The 23,262-nt window shown below is 33.8% G+C and overlaps 1 protein-coding gene across 1 annotated transcript; it reads right to left on the bottom strand.

Annotated features, from left to right (window-relative positions):
• Positions 1–383: 383 nt before the first annotated feature.
• Positions 384–22,966, bottom strand: LOC137618898 (uncharacterized). The gene is made up of 2 exons (XM_068349099.1): positions 21,848–22,966; positions 384–425 (listed from the first exon to the last, which is right to left on the bottom strand). The coding sequence occupies exons 1-2, from the start codon at positions 22,964–22,966 to the stop codon at positions 384–386; spliced, it is 1,161 nt and encodes a 386-aa protein (XP_068205200.1).
• Between the last annotated feature and the right edge of the window lie 296 nt (positions 22,967–23,262).

The raw sequence follows: 23,262 nt of genomic DNA, 5'->3' as shown, positions 1-23,262 counted from the left end.
AATGCTTCTAAAAAAAATCTTAAATTTCTCACACCACTGTTGCCATCGTGTTACAACAGAATTGGGTTCATCTGTGATGCTAAATCGTTCAGGATGTTCAATGTCAAGAGGCATTTTGACTGCATACCTTGATACCTTGAATAGGTTAGGCTACTGTTCTAAAGTCACCTTGTAACTTCCTACCATTTTTTGTATACTACCCAACTTTAGAATTCACTTTGTTTTCTTGTTTTGTTTGCTAGTGTTTGATGAAATTCTTCTGGTCGGCTGCATAGGATATCCTCATTGGCATTTTTCTTTTGCTTCTCTTGCAATAAATTTTTCTTCTGCTGCTCTATGATCTCTGCGTGTATTCGTCATTGGGTCATCGGCAATTTTATATTTTATGTTGGTTGATTGCCTGTTGATTTCTGCATATTACTCACCTGTAAATGAGTAAATAATTATTAGTAATTATCCAGGGGTATCCTATCTGCGCTATTAATTTTTTATTTTTGATATGTTGAATCAAACGCAGGTGTATATGTTGCGACCCATCTCAGAATCTGCACCGTATTGGAATATTCTCATTTGACGCTGCACAGTGTGAAGATTCCCAAATCGCGCGACCAAGTTGGAATCGTATTTTGGTTGGTGTGGAGTGAAACAGATTCACGTAAATATGTCGACTGACTCGTTTACCTTATATGGCAATAGGTGTGTTGACAGTATTAGGTTCCATGGGGTAATCTTCTCGTCGTATATGTAGTGATCAGGCCAATATGTAAAGTCAGGTCATTATGTGTGTTTAATTTGTTTCCAAGGCGTGATAGTTATTGTAATATGGAATTGCCACCCCTATCTGTCACTGTGTTTAGGCCACTTAAAATTGTTGAATGTCAGCCTCTAATTCACAAACAATGGGGAGGGTGTTGTAGTTAATTAACTAATATCATTTTTTCATGCATTTGATATTTTTTAAACAGTGTGTATGATAATTTTATAATGATTCAAAGCACCTTTAACACACTATCAATATGTCATAAATTACAAATAATTTTTTGTTGCAATAATAACCACATCTTGATGTTGGGAAGTCAAGAAAGGATATGCAATCAGCAGTCATATGTTCGTGGTGTAGATCCATGTCTGATTTTGCCAGTGAATAATCTATTCTAGTTTTTCGATCTGGGAATCTTCACATTGCGCAGCGCCAAAGGAGTGTATTCCAACACGGTGCAGATTCTGAGATGGGTCGCAACATATTTACCACTAAACGTACACAATTATATCTGTACATTCTTTGCACTTTAGAGAGATGTATTGTTTTGCATGTATACGATATGAATGAGTCCTTTCATGGATTTTTGTTTCTCCCAATTTCCACCTTCAACAAATCAACCATGGAACTCAAAGGACGAGGTTTTAAGAAACTCCGAAGGATAAAAACATTTAAGGAATATAAATAATTAGGAGAGTGGTACTAGGATAAAGGAAACCAAAGTCTCATCATAAGCAAAAGGGAAGCAATAATAGAATAGGCTCACATGGTACAGGAAGTTAGGAAGTATGGAGACAGTAACAGAGTAGGAGATTTGGCATTGTTAGTGAGAATAAAGATCTATGATACAGTAGTAGTAACTACAATGTTTGCAAATATTTAGACATGGGGTGTAATAAAAGAAAAAGAAATGAAAGAACTAGAGAATAAACAGTACAAAATTATGAAAGAAATGTTTAAACAGGTTTCTACTACACCATACTGGGGGCTAATAGCAGAAATAGGAATACGGCCAGTTGAAAATAGAATACAGTATGAAAAATGTGATGTTATTTCATAACATCGGATGACAAATGGCTAGTTAAGAAAGTAGTGGAAGATCAAATAAGAGAACCATATGGGGAATGTTGGAGAAAAAGTATTAAAAAATATGCAATGAATATCATATTAAAATTGAAGAAGTAAGAGAGTATAAATAAACAAGAAATTTAAAAAAGAAACAATAATTAAGAGGCAAATGAAATTGAAAGAAAAATAGAAGCAAGAAAAGCAGAGATGACCAAACTGAGGTTTTTGAGTAGTAATGGCTGAAGAGACTGCATAGGTGAACTTGACACTAATGCGACAGTAATATTTATGAAAACTAGGTTAAATGTGCAAGAATTAAAAGAAATTATAGAAACAGAAATTATAAGGATACCCTTTGTGTTGTGTATAGGGAGGAAGAGGATACTACTGAGCATTTGGTCATGTCATCCATAAAACTAGAAAACTGGCCATTTTGGAGAATGATTAAGTCCCTAATTTGATAGACAAAGAGGTGTATTTGGGCGTAATATTTGTGGCATCCTTTAACGAACAAAGGTAAATTTATAACCAAGCATTTTTAGCCAGAAAGTTCTACCCTGAATGTGTTCTTGAGCTCTGGTGTGTGCGTTTTAGCTATGCAAAATACCAATAATTAGTAAAAGGAGTTGCTGTATTGCTTTCTGTTCCAAACAGTTATGCAACATTGGATGTTCAAACTGACTGATTTGTGTTTAAGTAACTCGGTAATTTACTTACCTCAATTATTCAAGCTTGCAATTGCTTAGGTTTCTGTACTTATTTATAGATGTGATTACCTAGAATTTTTGGCTGCAACAACCAATGAATGCCACTTAACTCTTTTGTATATATTTAATTTTTCATACCAGATCGAAGGATTTTCTTTGGAACTGGTTTTACCTGGAACTGCAAGAATACTGCTGGTACTTATATAAGCATCATACATAACCTACGGAAAAAACAAAAGTAGCAAACAGAACCATTTGCTGTCCATAATCTCTCTCTCTCTCTCTCTCTCTCTCTCTCTCTCTCTCTCTCTCTCTCTCTCTCTCTCTCTCTCTCTCTCTCTCTCTAACGGAATTGCCACTGTAAATGAGGAAGAAAATAATCTATAATTATTATAGTTTTTCACAATTTGCTATATTTTCTTTCTCCCTCTAAATCTGATATTAAAAATTTGTGAGATAGTTTTTGTAAACATAACTGTTTTTATGGAATCTTACAACAGAATAGAAGAGGAGATCTTCCTGTTTCCCCTTAAACATAATTAGAAATAGATCAAAGGTCATTATAGGATAAGAAGGATTAAAAATGGAACATTTATTGACATATAGACTTAGATAAAGGGATGATATAGAATTGGGTTTTATTTAGTCCCCCTCGAAAGTCAAAACAGAAACGAAAGAAAACTGTTTTGCAAGTTTTTCTATTTTCTGCAAAATCTATAGAAAATTGCATAAATTAATCATCATTATAGTCAAACGAAAATAAAGTTTTCACGTTTGTATTCTATCTTTCAGTTTCTTTACTCCTTAAATTCTGATGGAGCAGGAAAGGCTTCCTCCAATCTCAGTGAACGGTTAATATTACGCAAATTATTGACGAGCTCGATCAGATGGAAAGATATTCTTTCATAATGACGTGTTTTCGAAAATTTGGGCGATTTAACGTGTTAAGAATTTTTTTGTGTGTTTATAATTAATTTTGATAAATTCTAATGAAAATCCTCATATCATGTGGAAGATGCAGTAAAAATTAACATAAACAGGTATAGAAATAGAAATCACAATTTTAAAAACAGGCTGATCAAGTTACTTCGGATGAAGATTAAGCTTGTCATTACTCTATTGAAATTAATATTATTGAATACCCCCTTGACTGAAGGGTTGATAAAGCAACATTAGTAAACGTGATTGCTCAAATCTCTCGCATATAGGGTAAATGAACGATGAGAAACATACTATCGTTCCACATTATATACTCTTAATGCTCAGCTCACTACTTTGTGTAATCTATGATCGTAAGAACCATCTAATTTACCCTAAAATTAGAAGCAATGTAAAATATGTTTTATGTATACTATTCTATCAAATAGTTACTTTATACATTTTAATTGTATAATAAAGGCTTAATATATCAATATACTGATAAAGTATATAGAAAATAAACGTATTTCAATAGAGTAATTTAAAATGCGTGCTAGAATTATTTACATAACATATAATTATCATTTGAACTTTAAAATTTTATATAAAGTAAATTTTAATCAAAGTTTATTGAAAAAAAATATGTTATTATAGAAAATATGTAAACATGTCTGTGATTTCTTTAATCACTTGTGAACGAATTAAATCTTGAATATATTTTTAAAAACTTATCTAGTGAAATATGAAACAGAAGAATATTTATCTTTTAACTAATTCATGAATGAAAACAACTTTTACAATTTCTCTTTTTACATTTGAATAAAATCAATCATCTATAGTTTTATTTAAATGATTTTATCTGCAATTTTCATCTTGATGTTCTATGACTCATAAAAATTGAAATATCTTGTTCCGTACTGTAAGTTTTTAGATCAAAATCTGCAAAAAAAAAAAAAATCATTTTTCTGGGTAACTAATACTAGGTTGCCCTTCTTGCAGACATTTGGTGTAGAGTTCAGCCAGTTTTACCCCCTGAAATCTCCTACATCTCTTATTAAATCAATTGTTAGGCCATCTTCTCCTGCAGCTTTGCCCCTTTTCATGCCTTTTGATGCTTTCTTTACTTCTCCTAATGTTATGTTTGGTACCGGTCCAGGTGTTTCATTATTTCTATTGGTGAAGTTATTTCTGATATCACTATTGTATAGCATGGCATAGAAATCATCTGCTATTTTTATCACTCCATCTCTATTGGGGATGATATTTCCATTATCATGTCAGGATCCCTGAAAACTTTAATTTAAATCAATCAATCAATCCATTATCATCTTTTGGAACAAACATCACCAATCCGCAGTTGGTGATGAAACTATCAGAACCCCAGACACGAATAAGGGCGTGTCTGAGGCCTTTGACCTGCAGTGGAGTAGAAATGGCTGCGTTATATATATATATATATATATATATATATATATATATATATATATATATATATATATATATATATATATATATATACGTCCAACACTGGGTCTTTAAAATTAGTGAAAGATAGAAAAATCATATCAGGCAATGGCTAGGTTAAGTAAAATTTGGAAATGAAATCACCCTGAAATTACATATAAAAAATCAGACTATATATCAGTTTAGTGAGATCGGTGTTACAGTATGGATATGAGACATGGTATGACGATGAAACAATTTCCAATAGATTTAGTAGATTTGAGAACAAAGCCTCAAAAGGATATTGGGAGTTAAATGGCACGACAGGATTAAAAATAAAACTATAAGAGAGATTACTATAGATGGAGATGGTTTGGGCATGTCTTCGCACTCCCCAAGAGAGATTAGTTCATTACACTTTCAACTGGGGTTCACGAGGCACTAGAAGAGTTGGAAGACGCAAACCTACATGGCTAAAGACTATGAAGCGTGAAGTAGGAGACAATGAATGGAGAAATATTGATTTAAAAGTTCAAGATAGAGACAGCTGGCGAAATCTAACTGAGGCCCTTTACGTCAATAGGGGTAGGAGGAGGTGATGATGAGGATATATTGGCTACACATAGGCTATACACACACGCACACACACATACACACACACTCACACACACACACACACATATATATATATATATATATATATATATATATATATATATATATATATATATATATATATATATATATATATATATATATATATATATATATATTCTTTCCTTGTTTCCTTTCCTCACTGGACTATTTTCCCTGTTAGGGTCCCTGGGCTTATAGCACCCTGCTTTTCCAACTAGGGTTGTAGCTTGGCAAGTAATAATAATAATAATAATAATAATAATAAGATATATATATATATATATATATATATATATATATATATATATATATATATATATATATATATATATATATATATATATATATATATATATATAACTTATTTCATACCGCTATCTCTACAATAAAGGGATCCTGACAGGATCCATATTTCTAATAGCATCAGGCATAGCATTATTCTGACAGAAATTCTGACTTTGATTTTTGGACGCCACTGAGATATTGTTGTTGTTGCATATGTGTATTTGTGTGCGAGTGCGTATATGTCAATCTGTCTGTCTTTGTATATGTATGTTTGTGTTTTCCAAAGCTTTGTTGAAATAGAATTCTCCTTAAGCAGAGATGAGACAATTACCAACATTCTGACGAATGAGTGTGTGTCCAATCAATTAACTCTGAGTTCTCCTCTCCCTTCCATTCCACTTCAAGCTTTATTGAACAGACGGAGACAGAGAAAGGAGGAAAGGAGGAATTTATTGTCCTGAGTTACCTAACAGGAAGAGTAATTCGGTTGATAAAGTATAAGAATGATAAGGAATAGATAGATCGAATGAAAAGAAACCTTTAATACTACTATAATACTTTAAATGTGATTCTCGTTATCACAAGGAAGGACGCTCATTGGACACCGTTGGTTATTTCCTCTCCATCATTCGAAGACAGAAGATTTATAGACACATTAATCAAGATATGTAGTTGATACTCGAAGGAAAAGACATAATTATCTTTCTTGAAGGTTAATATCGAGAGAAAAACATACACATCATCTTTAAAAGCTTTAAAGGCCGTCATGAATTTCAAAGACAATGAACACTGACAATGCCCTAGCGAGTAGGTCAATGCCCTGGAGACTGACCTTATATACATATGATAAAGCGCCTAAATGCTAGGACTAGGGAGGGCCAGGCAATGGCTACTGATGACTCAGCTGGTAGACTTATAGGCTCCCCCTAAACATTCCATCCTTAGCTCACAATAATGATGACTTTGCAGACAATACAAGAAACTACCGAGTCTAAGCAGGTCTCAAATCCCAGTCCAGCAGATCGCTAGGCAGACGTTTCCAAGAGCACAACTGTCATCAGAGTCTGAATATGCCTTTATGGATCCAATACTTTACCTCTGAGGCCATATAGTTGTGTAGTATGTAAGGAAGTTTTCTATAGACTAACGGAAAGTGGAATCATACAGCATTCCTTATCTTTATTTGTGGACAACTGTTTTGAAGTGAGACTACTCATAGTGATGATGTAAAATAACTAATTTCTTTCTTTCTTTCTGGTTACCAATGATAATGAGGGTACTCATTGTCTCCATTTGGAGTAAGAGAATAGAATTCTTTTGTTATGTAATTTTTCGGTAATTTGTTTTATTTATCGTCTGAGCTTTCCTGATAATATACTCATATGCAGAAAACTAATTTGGAAAGAACCTTGTCTTGATCATTGTATTACCACTGACCGCCTGCATAGCTCTATCACTGAATGTATTATACGATACAACCTATTGTCTGCATTCAACCACATACCCCTGCAGGTCAACTTTCATACACCCTCCCTCCTGGCGGTACCCATCCAAAGGGAGAGGCTACTATCCATCACATGGGACTTCTCCAACCTCCAAAAATCCACTGCATTCAAATGCTCATCTGAAAGTAATCTCCGCTCGATAACTCAACCTGCTAAAGCCCTGCTCTGTAATAATCCTAAGTGCTGCAACGAACAACATAAAACAAAACTAAAGGAATTCTACGTAAATATAATAAATGCCTTATGGAACTCAGGCAGAGACACGTTTAGACTCTCCAGAGGTAACCATCGAAACATACCTGGTTGGAATGATTTAATTAAAGACCTCTATGCACACACTTGAAAAATATTCCTTCTTTGGAGGAGCAATGGTAGCCAGAGAGAAGGTCCCCTTGTTCTACAGATAAGGCAAGCGAGAGCACAGTTCAAACTTGCTCTTCGTGAATGTCGTAGCAACGAAAATGTCACTATTCTAAACAATTTCAACGAGAAATACATTAAAGTTCAAGAGGCAGAGTAAGACAGAGTCTAATCTGTATTTGACAATATGTATTTCATTAAGAAGTTATTACAGAACTCTGAGCACATTTAAATATCTTTAAAGCCTAGGAAATTATCAGTCTAATTCATAGAATAAGTGCTCTTTATCAAACAGTGGCTTAATACAATTATTTTTGGGCGAACAACGGTCAGGGAGCGAAGGAATTCTTACTTTACTTTTAATACAGTTTCTTCACTTCTCTGTAAAATTTCTAAGTCCAGCAATTTCAGTGTAAAAATTCTAAGTACAAAAACATAAGAGTATGGGTCGTAGCGAGCAATGTAATATACGATAAAATTTTATCTGCTCCTTGTGAGATCTCAAGCCCAACTGATTCATAGGCCACGGGTGTCGCTGGGCGTCACTGGGCGTGACCCCATGAGGTCCTAAAAAGAAGACCAAATATGGTCGTGTTCGTCATGGCAATCCGGATTCATCCGGTAGTCCTTCGCTCTCCTGAGCTGTTGCACCCCCCCCCCCAACCAAGGAATCTGCGAAAACAAGGAAGAGACAGAAAAAAACCCTTCGTTAGCAATTTACCATAGAGGTGGACTCTTGTCGCCAGTGGAAGCTGAGAAAGCAGACACTCCCAAGTGAGCCAGCGAACTGAGGTCATTCACATGACGCTCAAACAGAGATTCACAAAGAAGGTATACGTGATAAATCCCCCCCTACCAAGTTACAGTTACTCCTAGAACTGTGATAATTTCCAACAAAAACAAGGAAAATCGTTTCACGTCACCATTTACTTTAAATTCAAACCCCAACATTACTATTCAGCCGCAACTCGCTCTGAGTATGCAAGATCTCAACTTCCCCCCCAAAAAAGAAACTCAAACAGCAACAAACTACAAAATCTTAACAAATTAAATTCACATAATTCATTACAGTAGTTGTGCCTTCTAAGATGAGCAAAATATGAACTATAACTCAAGATATACATAATGTGACTAAATTCAACCAAAAAACAAACTAAAAAAAAGACTACATACTCAAAAGGATAATACTGCATATTAAGAAAAATATTATATGCTCAAAACCAAAGGAAAAAAAAAACAAAAATGGCAGTAAATAACCCTGAAAACCAATACATATGGGTAAATGTGAGTAAATATGAGTAAACAAATGATTGAAAAAGGTTACATTGATATATAGTAAAATTTATGGCAAATAATTCTGAAAACAAGGCATATCATGACAGCTTTAGGCAAACAAGAACTAAGAACGAAATATCCAAAGGTTACACATTAGCAACTGAAATACGAAGATTTCCTTGAACAAAAAAAAATTATATAAAGAAAAATACTCAAATTAGGATTTTAATCCTCAGGCTCGCCTAAGCAAAAAGTTTACTACTCTCAGATCACAGGGGGAGCGTTACATGGTTCAGTCTCACTCTCCGCCTTGGATTCTGTAAGTAGAGAAATGGTATAATAACAGTTGACAAAAAATCATGGTACATAAAAACAAACCATTCTCTATGGAAAAGAAAAAAAAATTATATATATATATATATATATATATATATATATATATATATATATATATATATATATATATATATATATATATATATATATATGTGTTACGATCCTGGTGGGGATCGAACCAGGTTCGTTTGAATTGTCTAATGAAATATATATATATATATATATATATATATATATATATATATATATATATATATATATATATATATATATATATATATATATACACATATATATATATATATATATATATATATATATATATATATATATATATATATATATATATATATATATATATATATATGTGTGACGATCCTCGTGGGGATCGAACCAGGTTTGTTTGAATTGATTAATGAAATATATATATATATATATATATATATATATATATATATATATATATATATATATATATATATATATATATATATATATATATATATATATATATATATACACATATAAGGCCTCATGAAAATATTCCTGATGCAATGTGAAACATTTTGCACCTAAAATCATCAAAATAAATAGTTCAACTCTTAACAACCTTCAAATGTTTTTCTCCCATCTTCAAACTTTCATAAGTGCTTCATGTAATGAAGAGACTCAGAACTTTTCTTCTGTGCAGAGTTTTGAAGGTTGATAAGACACATCGAGAGGCGATTCTTTTGTAGAACAATTCATCCGACTCTGACTCATTTGTTTATTTATTTATTTCGATATCAGGTAAACATATTTCGAGACCTACAGTAGTGTGTGCAGGATTCAACCCAAATAAACTAAATACTTCTAGTGGTTTGAGAGGAAATCATTCATGTCGTTTCCAGTCATGCCAATATGGTAATGAGACTATTTCATTTCTTTAACTCTGAGAAGTAATAAGATCCAAATATATTTTGTTAATACTAAAAGGAAAACAGTCCAGAACACTTTCCATTAATGAAACCCATAGATAACCCTTCATAATGATGGCAAATAGGCCACAATTAACAACACCAAAATAAAGAAGAAATTCAATATTTCCATTCATGAAAACAAATTTGAAACGAACGAAAGAACAACGTCGTCTATTTTAGGAAAATACCCCTAAATGTCAATTGCTCAATTTATAAATATAAGTTATGTATAGCGATGAACCTTTGAAAAAAACTTGTCTAAAATACCGAAAAACAATTGATTATGCTGATGTCAATTTGACAGATACTAATAAAGAGTAATTTAGTGCATGATTGGCCTGTCACAGTAAATAATCACAATCTCATCTATATTTGGACAATTTCATTTTATCAGTTAAAAAAGACCAAACATGTTAATCTGAGATTTACACTTAAATGTCATGAAACAAATATCGAGATCATTAAAGAGATAAATCTGTAGCCTACCTACCCAGCTCCCTTTTCAGATTTTGAAAATTCAGTTTCCAGCAGATTCAAGGCTTTGAAACATTCCCTCCTCTAATATTTGAAATATAACATGATTCTCTAACTTCATTTGGTGCAGTGTTGTCATATACTCTTCACAGAGTGTTGTGTGAACACAGCTCTCTAAACCTTACGTGGCACTTCTACTTAAGTTTTATTGAAAGCAGCATTTCTCAAGCCCTTAGGTTCTGACAGCAATGAAAACTTAAAAGGCAGATACATTGATTCCCTGTTATGAGGACAATTTAAATTTGTGGTTACCTATTGGAAACATTCCTGCTAGGATGTTTTGGAGGACACTATAGATATGTTTGCAGAGTCATCAGCAGCCATTGTCAGGCCCTCCCTTGTCCTAGGCGTTGATAATATGTATATAAAGTCTGTTTCTAGGGTAATGTACTGCTAGAGCATTGCCACTGTCCCTTATCTCTGCCATTCATGAGTAACATTTAAACCTACCAATTAAACGATCACTTCATGGAGCATTTGAGGATAGCAATGTTTGGCTGGACAAAGGAATCCAAAAACTCTATCAGATATTGATGGACATCATTCCAATCTTCCTTAGTGTGCACAACCTTTAGAAATATTGCTATAGAGGAGAATCCTATGGTAGTTTGCTTCTGTGAACAATTTATTTCCAGGACTCTTACTCCAAGATTGAAACTTAATAAATTCCTTAGAATATATTTGAAAAAGAAATGTTAGAAAAAAAGCTTTGCTTCCAAAATCCCCCAATCTATTATGGAACTAAATCACAACAAACAACAATTGATCTCAACTTTGTAAATGTTCTTCGAAACCATTACTGTTCAAGAGATGCAGCAGATCTTGAGGGAAACGTTTTACTAACTTATCACTTTTCTTTCTGTTAGATAACACAGCTTCTCAAATATCCATTCGAAGGAGGAAATTGTCCAATGAGTGAGTTGTTGAGCCATTGATATCCTCAAAGGTTCATCTGGGAAGGAATATTACTTTCCGATAGGTTGTGCGGAAAAAGTGAATGGAAGGAAGCAATGCTAATACAAATGGATTCAAGGAGAGTAGCAATGGGTGGTAGTATTTTAGACGTTGTCAGGTTTGGTTAAATGGTGTTGGAGATATCGGTTCCTTCCTTAATTAAACTTCTGTTATGCTAATAGGAAGACCATTAAAATTAGGCCTAATGCTGTGATAGGATTATCTCTAGAGTAACTGGACAATGCCACTATTCCCATAACACCGATTTCCTTTGTATTCTGATAGATCTTAGTATCAATCTAATTATAGAAATCATCTCTAAAGATCTCTCTGACTCAAGTCACTCTTTTCCCTGGCGTATACCTTACACTACTGTATATTATTTTTTAAAAAAATCTTTTGTCAGAACCATATCTTACCCATTAGAGAGAGAGAGAGAGAGAGAGAGAGAGAGAGAGAGAGAGAGAGAGAGAGAGAGAGAGAGAGAGAGAAATCAGTATTTAATGATATTCCCATTACATAATATATGATGTTTGCATAAATAATTATCAAAATGGTTCCAAATGCCACCAACAGATATCCGATTGTAGCTCATCCTTTTATATTTTCGCTTAATTCCAACAAATAGCAATGACAGGAGTCGCCTTTTGACGCTATATAAATTCTATTTTGTCTTTCAAAGGTCAGAAAATCTTTGTTTTTTTAATTTGTCTGCATCATCACATACGCTAAAGGAGGACTAATGCCAATGAGAGAGAGAGAGAGAGAGAGAGAGAGAGAGAGAGAGAGAGAGAGAGAGAGAGAGAGAGATTTCAACGTAACATGATATAGCAGTTGTAATGTACCGCTACAATTATGAAAAAAAAAAAAGAAAAAAAAAGAAGCCTTTATGGCTGTACACTACTTATAATGTTCATACATAACTTTTGTAGATTATTAACAAAAAAGGTTTTTGTTAATTAATAAATAAGTATCAATTGAATATATCTTTTGGGGAGAGATTATCGTAAATCTAAAGGTAAGTTGTAAAGTAATAACTTATCCAATCTTATCATTGATTTACATCGATAAAACATAAAGTATTGATAATAATCCAATTTCGAAAAAATTTTGATCGACTCAAGAAAATAGTAATAGCTGTTCAGGAAAAAACCTTAATTACTAATTTGTCTAAAAATCAGGTGTTAATTTTATTTTATAATTACAGTCGTGAAAGTCTTGAATATTAAATTTTCTCTTGATAAAGACGAAGGTAAGAATAAGCAGTTTAATTATGATCTAAGGAATATTAACATTGGGAAATCTTGATAGATTAGATTACCCACTGAAATTTTCTGGATAAAAACTATTGGCAAATTAATACAAATTTCGAAATTTGAGATTTCCTAAGGTTACGAATCTTCCTGTCAAAATAAAATGAGAAGAAAATTCCTCTCAAACAATAAGTTAATTATTATCAGGATTTAATAAAGATTTCTAAAATAAACTGACAATTCTTCTCTTCCTCAAATATAATGAAATATTTAAAATATTAACGGGATGATTATTTAGAGATGAAAGAAATAGAATTTGACAGCTGTCTAATAATGTATGCAGTTATTCTGATCTTCTAAATCCCTTCGATTTTACAACAAAAATAAAAAAAACTATTTTCCCTTATATATAGAAAGAAGACAACGTTCTATATCTAGTTTATCAGAGTGAAAAATACCGACCTTCTTCCTCCCCAAGTAAACACGGTAGGAATTTCTCTCTCTCTCTCTCTCTCTCTCTCTCTCTCTCTCTCTCTCTCTCTCTCTCTCTCTCTCTCTCTCTCTCTCTCTCTCTCTCCCTTTACCGCAATCAAATGCAAAATACAGAAATGCAAAACTTCAAAGCTCCCTTCGTTTTCTCTGGAATGCGATGAAACCAGAAGGTTAACTTCGCTAATCTAATTGAGGACGATGAACAGACGAAGATCTTTCTTTATGAAGAAATTTATGTCAGATCTTGATCTTTATTTTGTAGAGGAATCTCTCTTTGGGAAAGCTGATTGAACAGAAGGGTATACCGAGAATTCTCCTGATTTCAAATTAAGTGAGGAGATCCTTTTAAAGTACGTGGTTATCTTTATGGGATTATTTCTTGCGTCTTTCTAACTACATTAGGCATGTGCTTTATATATCTCATGGACAATCTGATACACCTCAAGGTAAGGGTGGCGTCAGACAAACAGACATAAGTCACTGGATAATAATCCTTCATCAAAATCCAATACTGATTTGATATGTCATTGATGATAAATCTTGTGAATTCAGTCTTCCTCTTTCATTCACATCTTCAGCTTGATTTCTCTTCTTCGATTTTGCTTCCGGGTCTCTGGATGTTCGTCCGGCCCAGGAGAGAGAGAGAGAGAGAGAGAGAGAGAGAGAGAGAGAGAGAGAGATATTAACTAAACTGTGAAATGATATATTGAGATTAACTCTTCTCTAAGGGAAATAATGAATCGAATGGTTCCGAATAGTTTATAACTTGGAGATGTCACTCAGCGATGTCTTCTTTTGAGGGGAGGGAACATCTCAGTGACATCTGACGTCAACCTATGATTAACATCGATGGATATTTAGGGATTCGATAAACATTCAATGGGAAGCAATAAGGACATTCATGAAGAAATTTTAAGTTTGTTTTAGCAATTACTTTCATGTTGCAAAGGGAAGTTCCAAAAAGTATTCCATCGTATTTGCACAAAGAGTGAAGCTGCACGCTTAGCACTAACACATCTCCAGTGTCCTCCTTCCCTCTACATAAGGAAAAAATTCTCTGGATGTTCTATATATTTCCTTAAATATTCTTGAAAATTCTAAATGGAATTTGTATTTCCCATAAAGCAGACACCACCTCCCCTTCCCCAGGTCACAAATATTGATATTAGCGCTCCCACCCCCACCCACCACCACTTCACACACACTATATAGCCTTGGTGCTCTATTAACCTATGACAGGACCCTAAGGCTTCGAGCTTCTTCGGATCCCTCGACATCCCACAAATAGTTTTCACATCAAGCACTGAAAAAAAAAAAGGTTACATACAGTAGGCCCCTGCTCTTGGTGGGTCCCTAGGTTTCAGCCTAGTCCACCTTTCTGGTTACACTATTAGAAAAAAACCACAATTTTAATCAGAAATTCTCGGTAAAAAGATACCGAGCTCCACTATATTTCAGTAAAATTCAGGCGACCGTAATTTTACAATACTTTGTTATTCTATTTTACGAGTTGGCTAGCGTAACATCCCTCCTTTACGTCAATATATCCGTTTTTAAAACGATAAAAATCACGGAATAAATGTTGCCAGACATTTACCGTTTTTTTAATGCAAACTTTAAACAGTGTAGCATACTCCGGGAAGTATTTCATGTTTAAATGACATCTTGATAAAGTTAATTAATTTAATGAGATACTTTTGATGGAGGACTCGCTATTCCTGTCCAGCTGGTTTTCCTTCTCCGCTTCATGTGTGAAACTCCACTATCAACCCACAGCTGTAGACGACTGACATCCAGGTAAAGATTAAACTGCTGACTTTTGCATGTTTAAGGCCACGCCCCATTGCCTTTCGTGTCCTTTTCATACTCTCTCTCTCTCTCTCTCTCTCTCTCTCTCTCTCTTAAATCTCTAAGTTGAGTCGTAATATTGAAAACATTGAATATTACCAGTTCATGCCCATTTGATATATATTATATCAAGTAACACAAACTATAATAAAAAACCAGATTAATACTGAAAAGAATGATAAACTACAAATAAACAATGATAGTTTTCTTTTTATCTTACGAGTTGTTTTATATATGTAAACATCAAAGGACGGGACCTAAATTCAAAGTTAACATAAGTCCTTCGTGTACTTCCCAGGGTCGACATGAAATCTTTCATTTAGTAAATACAATACAATTTCATCTAACGATAACTGTACTAATTGTAACATAACTGTCATCTCTTCAACGAGAAGAAATTTAATATGATTATTAGTTTAATCCTTGTAATGATTTTAATCGTCTAATCTTTTCAGATCAAGACGAACATCCATCTCTACATCATTTGAACAAACACGCGAAGAAAAGTAGACAATTGAATTGGAAAGGGTTTTGTTTCATTTATGTAACCCATTTCCTCCAAATAAACCTTCAGAAGTCATACCCAAAATCTTTCCCTTCTCAATACCTTCTAAAATATAGTGAAGATTCAATTCTAATTTTACATCTCCCCTTCTATTTTGTAACATATAATCGTTTAATCTATACATTACCCTTTTGTTAATTCATCGATACCTCATTTATGTGTTGGACAGGGTAAGAGAGCGAGTGTCTTGTAATTACAGTTAGGTTACAAAGAGAATGATTCCATTTTGAGTTTCGTGGGCTCCTAGACCTCTACTATATGGTACATTGATTCTTGTTCTCTCTACATTTGTTTTCTTCTCGATATACTTTATACAAGAACCAAAATTTCTTCCAAATTTTCAATGGAACTTGTATATACCATAACTGTTCTGGGAACAAATATCACCGTTTATGCTTCATGTTATTGAAACGGATCTACTAAGATTTCATGAAAGTAGTCATTTTCATACTCATTGTAAATACAACTGAAGATGGTTAACCCTGGATAGGTACGGTCCTCGGACACCCCTTTAAGGGTATACTCGGACGCGAACGACCCCGTCGCCAAAAAAAATTCTTGAAAAATCAGTTTTTGCAGTAACCTCCATTTTTCTTTTGCCAAAAAAAACTTCAATGAATGCTTAAAACAACTGTAAAGATAAATACTACTCATCTGCAGAAAAACTATTTATTATAAATATTTTAAAAAATTAAGTAGAAAAAAAAAGACCTGACATAAAAATTCATAAAAAAAAAGTTTATACATATATACACAAATCCTTTTAGGAATTGATTCTTGAATGTTTAGGACACATCTTGATGTATTTTGGATGAAGTCAGACCCATGGAGGTGAAGATCTGAAATGAGAAAAAAAGGGTAACTTTTTTTGGCCCAAAAAAATTGTCCAAATTTCATGAATTTTTTTGGGTACCCAAATGAAATAGGAAGTGGCTAATTTTTTTAGGGAATAAACATATGTTATCCTAAAATAGAAATATGTAAAAAAATCTTCATTATTTTGTAAATTACATTTATATCAGGGGCCATATCTAAAGGTAATTTTTTGAGTACTTGGAAATTTCGTAAAAAAATAAATATATTTAATATATAATATGATATTTATGCAGGTAAAAATATACCAAAATATCACAAATTCTATAGGGAACAAGAATATATATAGATAGGGCAGCTTACGCTTCGGATATGTCCACAAAATGGCCGCCAACCACACTGACTCAGACTCCCTAATCTGCCACTTGAAATGTAGGAAGGGTATGTCAATTTCAAGGTGTTATTTACTAATCTAATTATTATTGGATATGCATAAAAATTGTATGGTGGGTTGCTGGATAATTGTCGATTATTTTACGACTATAAAATTAAAATTCTGACCCAAAAAATTTTTTTTGAAGGGAAATAAAATCGAAAAAAAAAATGTAAAACAATATTTTAGCTAAAAAAATTTGATGATATTCAATCAAAGAAAAAGTAAACAAAATTTTCCGACAAATAAACATCTAGAGGAATCATTACTCTGTGATAGTTCCTTAGTACGTAGTAATTTTGAAAGAATTGGGAAAAAACGAAAAAATGGCAATCACCGGAAAATCGAACACATACCTATATATACGCCATATATGGCTAAAAAAAAGATAGGCATGGGTAGCCAGATCATCTAGAAACACTTTCCAACACTATAAAAATATAAGTTTTGCGACACTACTTGCCAATTCCTTACGGTAACATGACTAAGCAAAAAAATGCAAAACAAATAAAAAGGGGCACTCGTGGAAAAATGGCCATTCTAATATACGGCATTTCAGAAAAAAAAATTTCAGCCACGTGCTAGGCAAACCATCAAGGCATATTTTCCGACAAATAAACATATAAATGAAATATTACTCTGTGATAGGTCCTTGGTACGTAGTAATTTTGAAAGAAATGGGAAAAAAACGAAAAAATGGCAATCACAGGAAAATCGAACACATACTTATATATACGCCATATCTGGCTAAAAAAAAAAATAGGCATGGGTAGCCAGATCATCTAGAAACACTTTCCAACACTATAAAAATATAAGTTTTGCGACACTACTTGCCAATTCCTTACGGTAACATGACTAAGCAAAAAAATGCAAAACAAATAAAAAGGGGCACTCGCGGAAAAATGCCCAACATTCTAATATACGGCATCTCAGATAAAAAAAAAGACATGCACGTGTTAGCCCAACCATCAAGGCACACTTTCTAACACATAAACATGAAAAAAAAATCAATAATATACGGCAATTCCTTACTACGTAGTAAATTTTTACATATATTGAAAAAAAAAAAACAGAAATTGGCAACCGCAGTTAAATACCCAATATACCAATAACTACGTCGTATCTGACAAAAACAAAATCACGCATGGGTAGCCAGATCATCTAGACACACTTTCCAACATTAAAAAAGCAAAAGTTTTACGACACTAATTCGCAATATCTTACGGAAAAATGACTTGGCAAAAAAATTAAAAAAAATTAAAAAGGGACACTCGCGGTAAAATGCCCGACATTCTAATATACGATATCTCAGATAAAAAAAAAGACATGCACGTGTTAGCCCAACCATCAAGGCACACTTTCTAACACATAAACATGAAAAAAAAATGAATAATATACGGCAATTCCTTACTACGTAGTAATTTTTACAAATATTGAAAAAAAAACAGAAATTGGTAACCGCAGCTAAATACCCAATATACCAATAACTACGTCGTATCTGACAAAAACAAAGTCATGCATGGGTAGCCAGATCATCTAGACACACTTTCCAACACTAAACAAGCAAAAGTTTTACGACACTATTTGGCAATATCTTACGGAAAAATGACTTGGCAAAAAAATGAAAAAAAATGAAAAAGGGGCACTCGCGGTAAAATGGTCCTCGTGGTGATGAACGACATTTTAACTAAAAAAAAAAACATGCACATGGTAGCCAAACAATCCACCAAGACTTTCCACAACTGATAACCTATACAAGTTGCACCATTCTACGACAATTTCATAATACGTAATAACTTTGATAATTATGCAAACTACCTCAGAAGGGTAAACTCGGACGCGAACGACCCCGACGCGTCTCAGAAATCGGGGAAGGAGTACAGCTACAGCAATGCACATCTGGACACTACTAGAGGGTGTAGGGGAGACACCTCCTGCAGGTCGATCACCCACAAATTCAGTCACAGGGGTGAGTCACGTGAGAAAAACCTGTTTTTTTTTGACGCTCGGGGTCGCAAACGACCCACCGTACCTATCCAGGGCTAAAATACTAAAGAGACACTAATATTTAAATATCTAAAAATTCTAAAAAGAAATAAATAGAATGAAAGTTCTCTTCCTGACCGTTTCATGAAACAAATCCCTCAGTCATCCCGAATTCCCAGAACAGTTGATGGTCGGATTACAACCATCTGAAAATGTCGACGTCTGTTGCAGTCCCAAAATGAGGGTATTTGAAGCAAGGCACCTGAGAATGGAGGCTGAGACAGTTGGGTATGATTAGCCCGTGCATGGAGAGAGAGAGAGAGAGAGAGAGAGAGGGGGGGGGGGTAACTAGTGTGGCTTTGAATGATCTGCATTAGGAACTCAAAAGATTCTTTATTCATTGGTGTTGCCTGACGTCAGTTGGGGAGCCAATTTAATTATTCAGTAAAATTGTAGCGAGGTAGTTTAATAATCTCTCTCTCTCTCTCTCTCTCTCTCTCTCTCTCTCTCTCTCTCTCTCTCTCTCTCTCTCTCTGTCGTGCAGAAGCAATTTTATTGTTCCATGTAATCCCCGCAAAACATGAGTGATCGAGGGATCCAGGCTTCGTTTAGCACATGTGTCAATATTCGCTTGATTGATGAAAGGCAAAACTGACTTTTGTCTGAGAGAACACCTCGTTCCAGGAAAGATAGATTACAAACAAGATTTTCATTTCTGCAGCAGTTAAGATATTGACATATATCGGAAAAAATGGCTTATGAATACATTTCCTATTTTAGGTAGCCTAATGAAAAGAGGATGGAATGAAGGTTGTGAAAGAAAAAGGGAGGAAAATGGAAACAGGAAATCAAGTGAAAGTTCTCTTCTTTCAAAAGGCAACATAACTCCTTGCAAGGGAATTTTACATTAAGTGGTCTAAAAAGATTATTTTTTTCTTACAATTTATATTATCAGATTATCCAATAGATTGCATTTCATAAAATAGGAATATTCTGTATAGGATTCCCTGTTCCAGTGATAATAACAAGTCTTTATATACACTCTGAGAAAAATCTGTTATTCTAATCGGAAATTCTCATTAAAAATATACTGTTCTCAACCGTATTTCAGAAAATTACAGGCCACCGTGATTTTACCTTACTGTGTTATTGTCCTTTACTGGTTTGTGAACTTAATATCACTCGTTTACGTCAATATATCCGTTTATAAAACGGTAAAAATCCTAGAATAAGTGTTGCCAGACATTTACCGTTTTTATATTGCAAATTTTTAACAGTGTACATATGGATTACACTACTTTTATCTATCTATCGATATGTACATATATATATATATATATATATATATATATATATATATATATATATATATATATATATATATATATATATTTACACACACACACACACACACACACACACACATATATATATATATATATATATATATATATATATATATATATATATATATATATATATATATATATATATATATATATATATATATATATATATATATATATATATATATATATATATATATATATATATATATATATATATATATATATATATATATATATATATATATATATATATATATATATATATATATATATATATATATATATATATATCTATATATCTATATATATATATATATATATATATATATATATATATATATATATATATATATATATATATATATATATATATATATATACCGTATGTGTGTTTATCATTTGTTGATATTTGAGTTTCAAATTACTCCATGCTGCGATTCTTTAAGTGTGGCAACCGAGCTGCCCTTACTGCATTCAAATTTTTACTTGTAAAAATTACCATTGAAAGAAAATAAATTTTTAGTTGAATATAGTTTAATTAACATAATTGTTTCTATAATGCCAAGAAGGAACTATTTCTCACTTAAGAAACTTAAAACATTTCCCGGGACCTTTGTAGAATCATTATGACTCCATGCCCAAACTTTGGAGTTTTATATTATTTAACCTATTCAATATCTGAATAAAGTCCTCAGGATGTTTAACGTGTGTGGAAGAAAAAGTCCTTCGAAAGGGAGATAGCAAGTTCGCCAATCATTTTGATATGTTATAGATGAAGTTTGACGCAAGGGAATAGAAAGTCCTTTGTGTTCTGGGGTTGGGGGATAGGTGTCATAGAAATATGTAAAGGATAGGTTTATTATTCTTAACTCTTCCAAGAACTTAATGTCTTTTATATTGTTGTATATTTTCCCAATAAATCTAAAACAATTGTGGTGCAATTGTATTACGGGGATCTTTGGTATAGGCGGTGTCATCTTGCAAAGGTTGTTGAGCTTTGTTGATGATACACAGCTCTTCTGTTTATTAAGAATAACGACCCTGCCGTCTTTATAGGATTCGGTTAGGATGATGTTTTCTGATTTATATAATAGGAAAAAGAAAATTGTGAAGCCTTATATAGGGAGATGATTTTTACCTTTATTTCGGTCGACAAAAATCCTTTTAAGACAAATTTTAACTTTTCATCATTTGAGCCGCTATCAAAGCACAAGGTGACTCGATGCTTAGCTCCAAAGGTGGTAGCATCCCACCAAAGTCTACGCTGACTTGCTTGTGTAACTGTAGGAAGTCATGTCCCAAAACAACTGGAGCCACGCAATCATCCATCAAGTGCAGACAGAATTCAGGGTATACTCTTCCACTTACGGTTAAATCGTAATTGCAACACTTTTTAAGTTTCATTGTCTGTTTGGCATTAGCTATGGTTATGCAGCAGGCTGAAGAACGAGTCACTGAGTTCATAGCCTTAGCTACTTTGGCATCTATAAAGCTTTTAAATGGTTCAGTGTCGACCAGCCCGTCCAGGGCCTCGCCTCCATTCAGTTCAACAGGTAGGACAGTTTTGTAGACACTTCGTAGTGCAGGAGAAGCTGCAGCCCCAGCGGCCCCTGCTATGGAAGCAGGGATGGACTGTGGGAGGTTGTCTGGGACTATTCCAGCTACAAGATTAGAGTTAGGTGATTCACCATTATTATTCCATTGTTTTCTTTGCGACTTGCAGACACGAGCATAATGACCTACCTTCTGACAGTTGGAACACAAGGCTTTCTTGGCAGGGCAGTGGGATCTGGGATGTAGGGTTCCTCCACAAAAGAAGCACCTCTGACCTTTGACGGCGGCAGCACAATCACTTGGATTTGGGGAGTCACTCATTTCGATCAGAAAACTGTTGGGATCCGTTTCAGGTTTTGCCTCTTCATCTATCAATGCTGCCACTGTGGTATTGGTTTCACTTGCATAAGATGCCGAATGCAGTAGAGTCATTTCCAGTGCACAGGCTTGTTTCACAGCTGAGGATAAGTCCAAGGATAAGTTCTCTAACAGTCTCTGTCGGATTGCATTAGATGCCATACCCGTGATGTATGAATCTCTGATGGCCAGTTCTTCAACCTGAGCGGCTGTACAATCAGTGAAGCTACATTCCGAGGCCAGACATTTGAGGCTATCCAAAAAAGCATCTAGAGTTTCGTCATTCTGTTGCTTGCAGGTGGCTAATTTGTATATGGCAAACACCTCTCTTTTTTGTTTCATAAATGTAGCCTTCAACGGGCTTATGGCAGTGGCATGTGTGGTGGCCCTTTTAATTATCTTTAACAGTTTACAAGATACGTGAGCAAGAAAAAAGGCCAACTTATCTGGATTTAAGTCCGGGTTGATGGCCGCACAGAAGGCCTCAAAGTTATCATACCACATAATCCTTTTGCCCTCCACATCGGCTGATTCTGGGTCCATGTCAATTGGGCTGGGCATCAGAAACTTGTGCATGGTGAATATTAAGCCGAATAAATTATGGAATACCAAACACAGTTGCTGGAACGTTGGCTTTATTCGGCTTAAAGTGGTGGCAAGGTGTTGGCCAAGCCGGTACAGTGTTAGAGACTCAACGTTGCCAAGCAAGCATACAAACACAAGCAGTCACTATTACCAATTCACACCACACTGGCATGAAAAATTAAATACATATAAAAGAATTAAGTGGCCTTCATTATTTGTTACAGTCAACAGAAAGGTAAATATTTACAAACTTAAATTAATGAGGTAAGTAAATTAACGAGTTACTC

This window comes from Palaemon carinicauda, chromosome 25 (genome assembly GCF_036898095.1).
Source record: "Palaemon carinicauda isolate YSFRI2023 chromosome 25, ASM3689809v2, whole genome shotgun sequence".
Lineage (NCBI taxonomy): Eukaryota > Metazoa > Arthropoda > Malacostraca > Decapoda > Palaemonidae > Palaemon > Palaemon carinicauda.
Note: the sequence above shows the minus strand (reverse complement) of the source record. Positions and strands in the feature narration are given on the sequence as shown.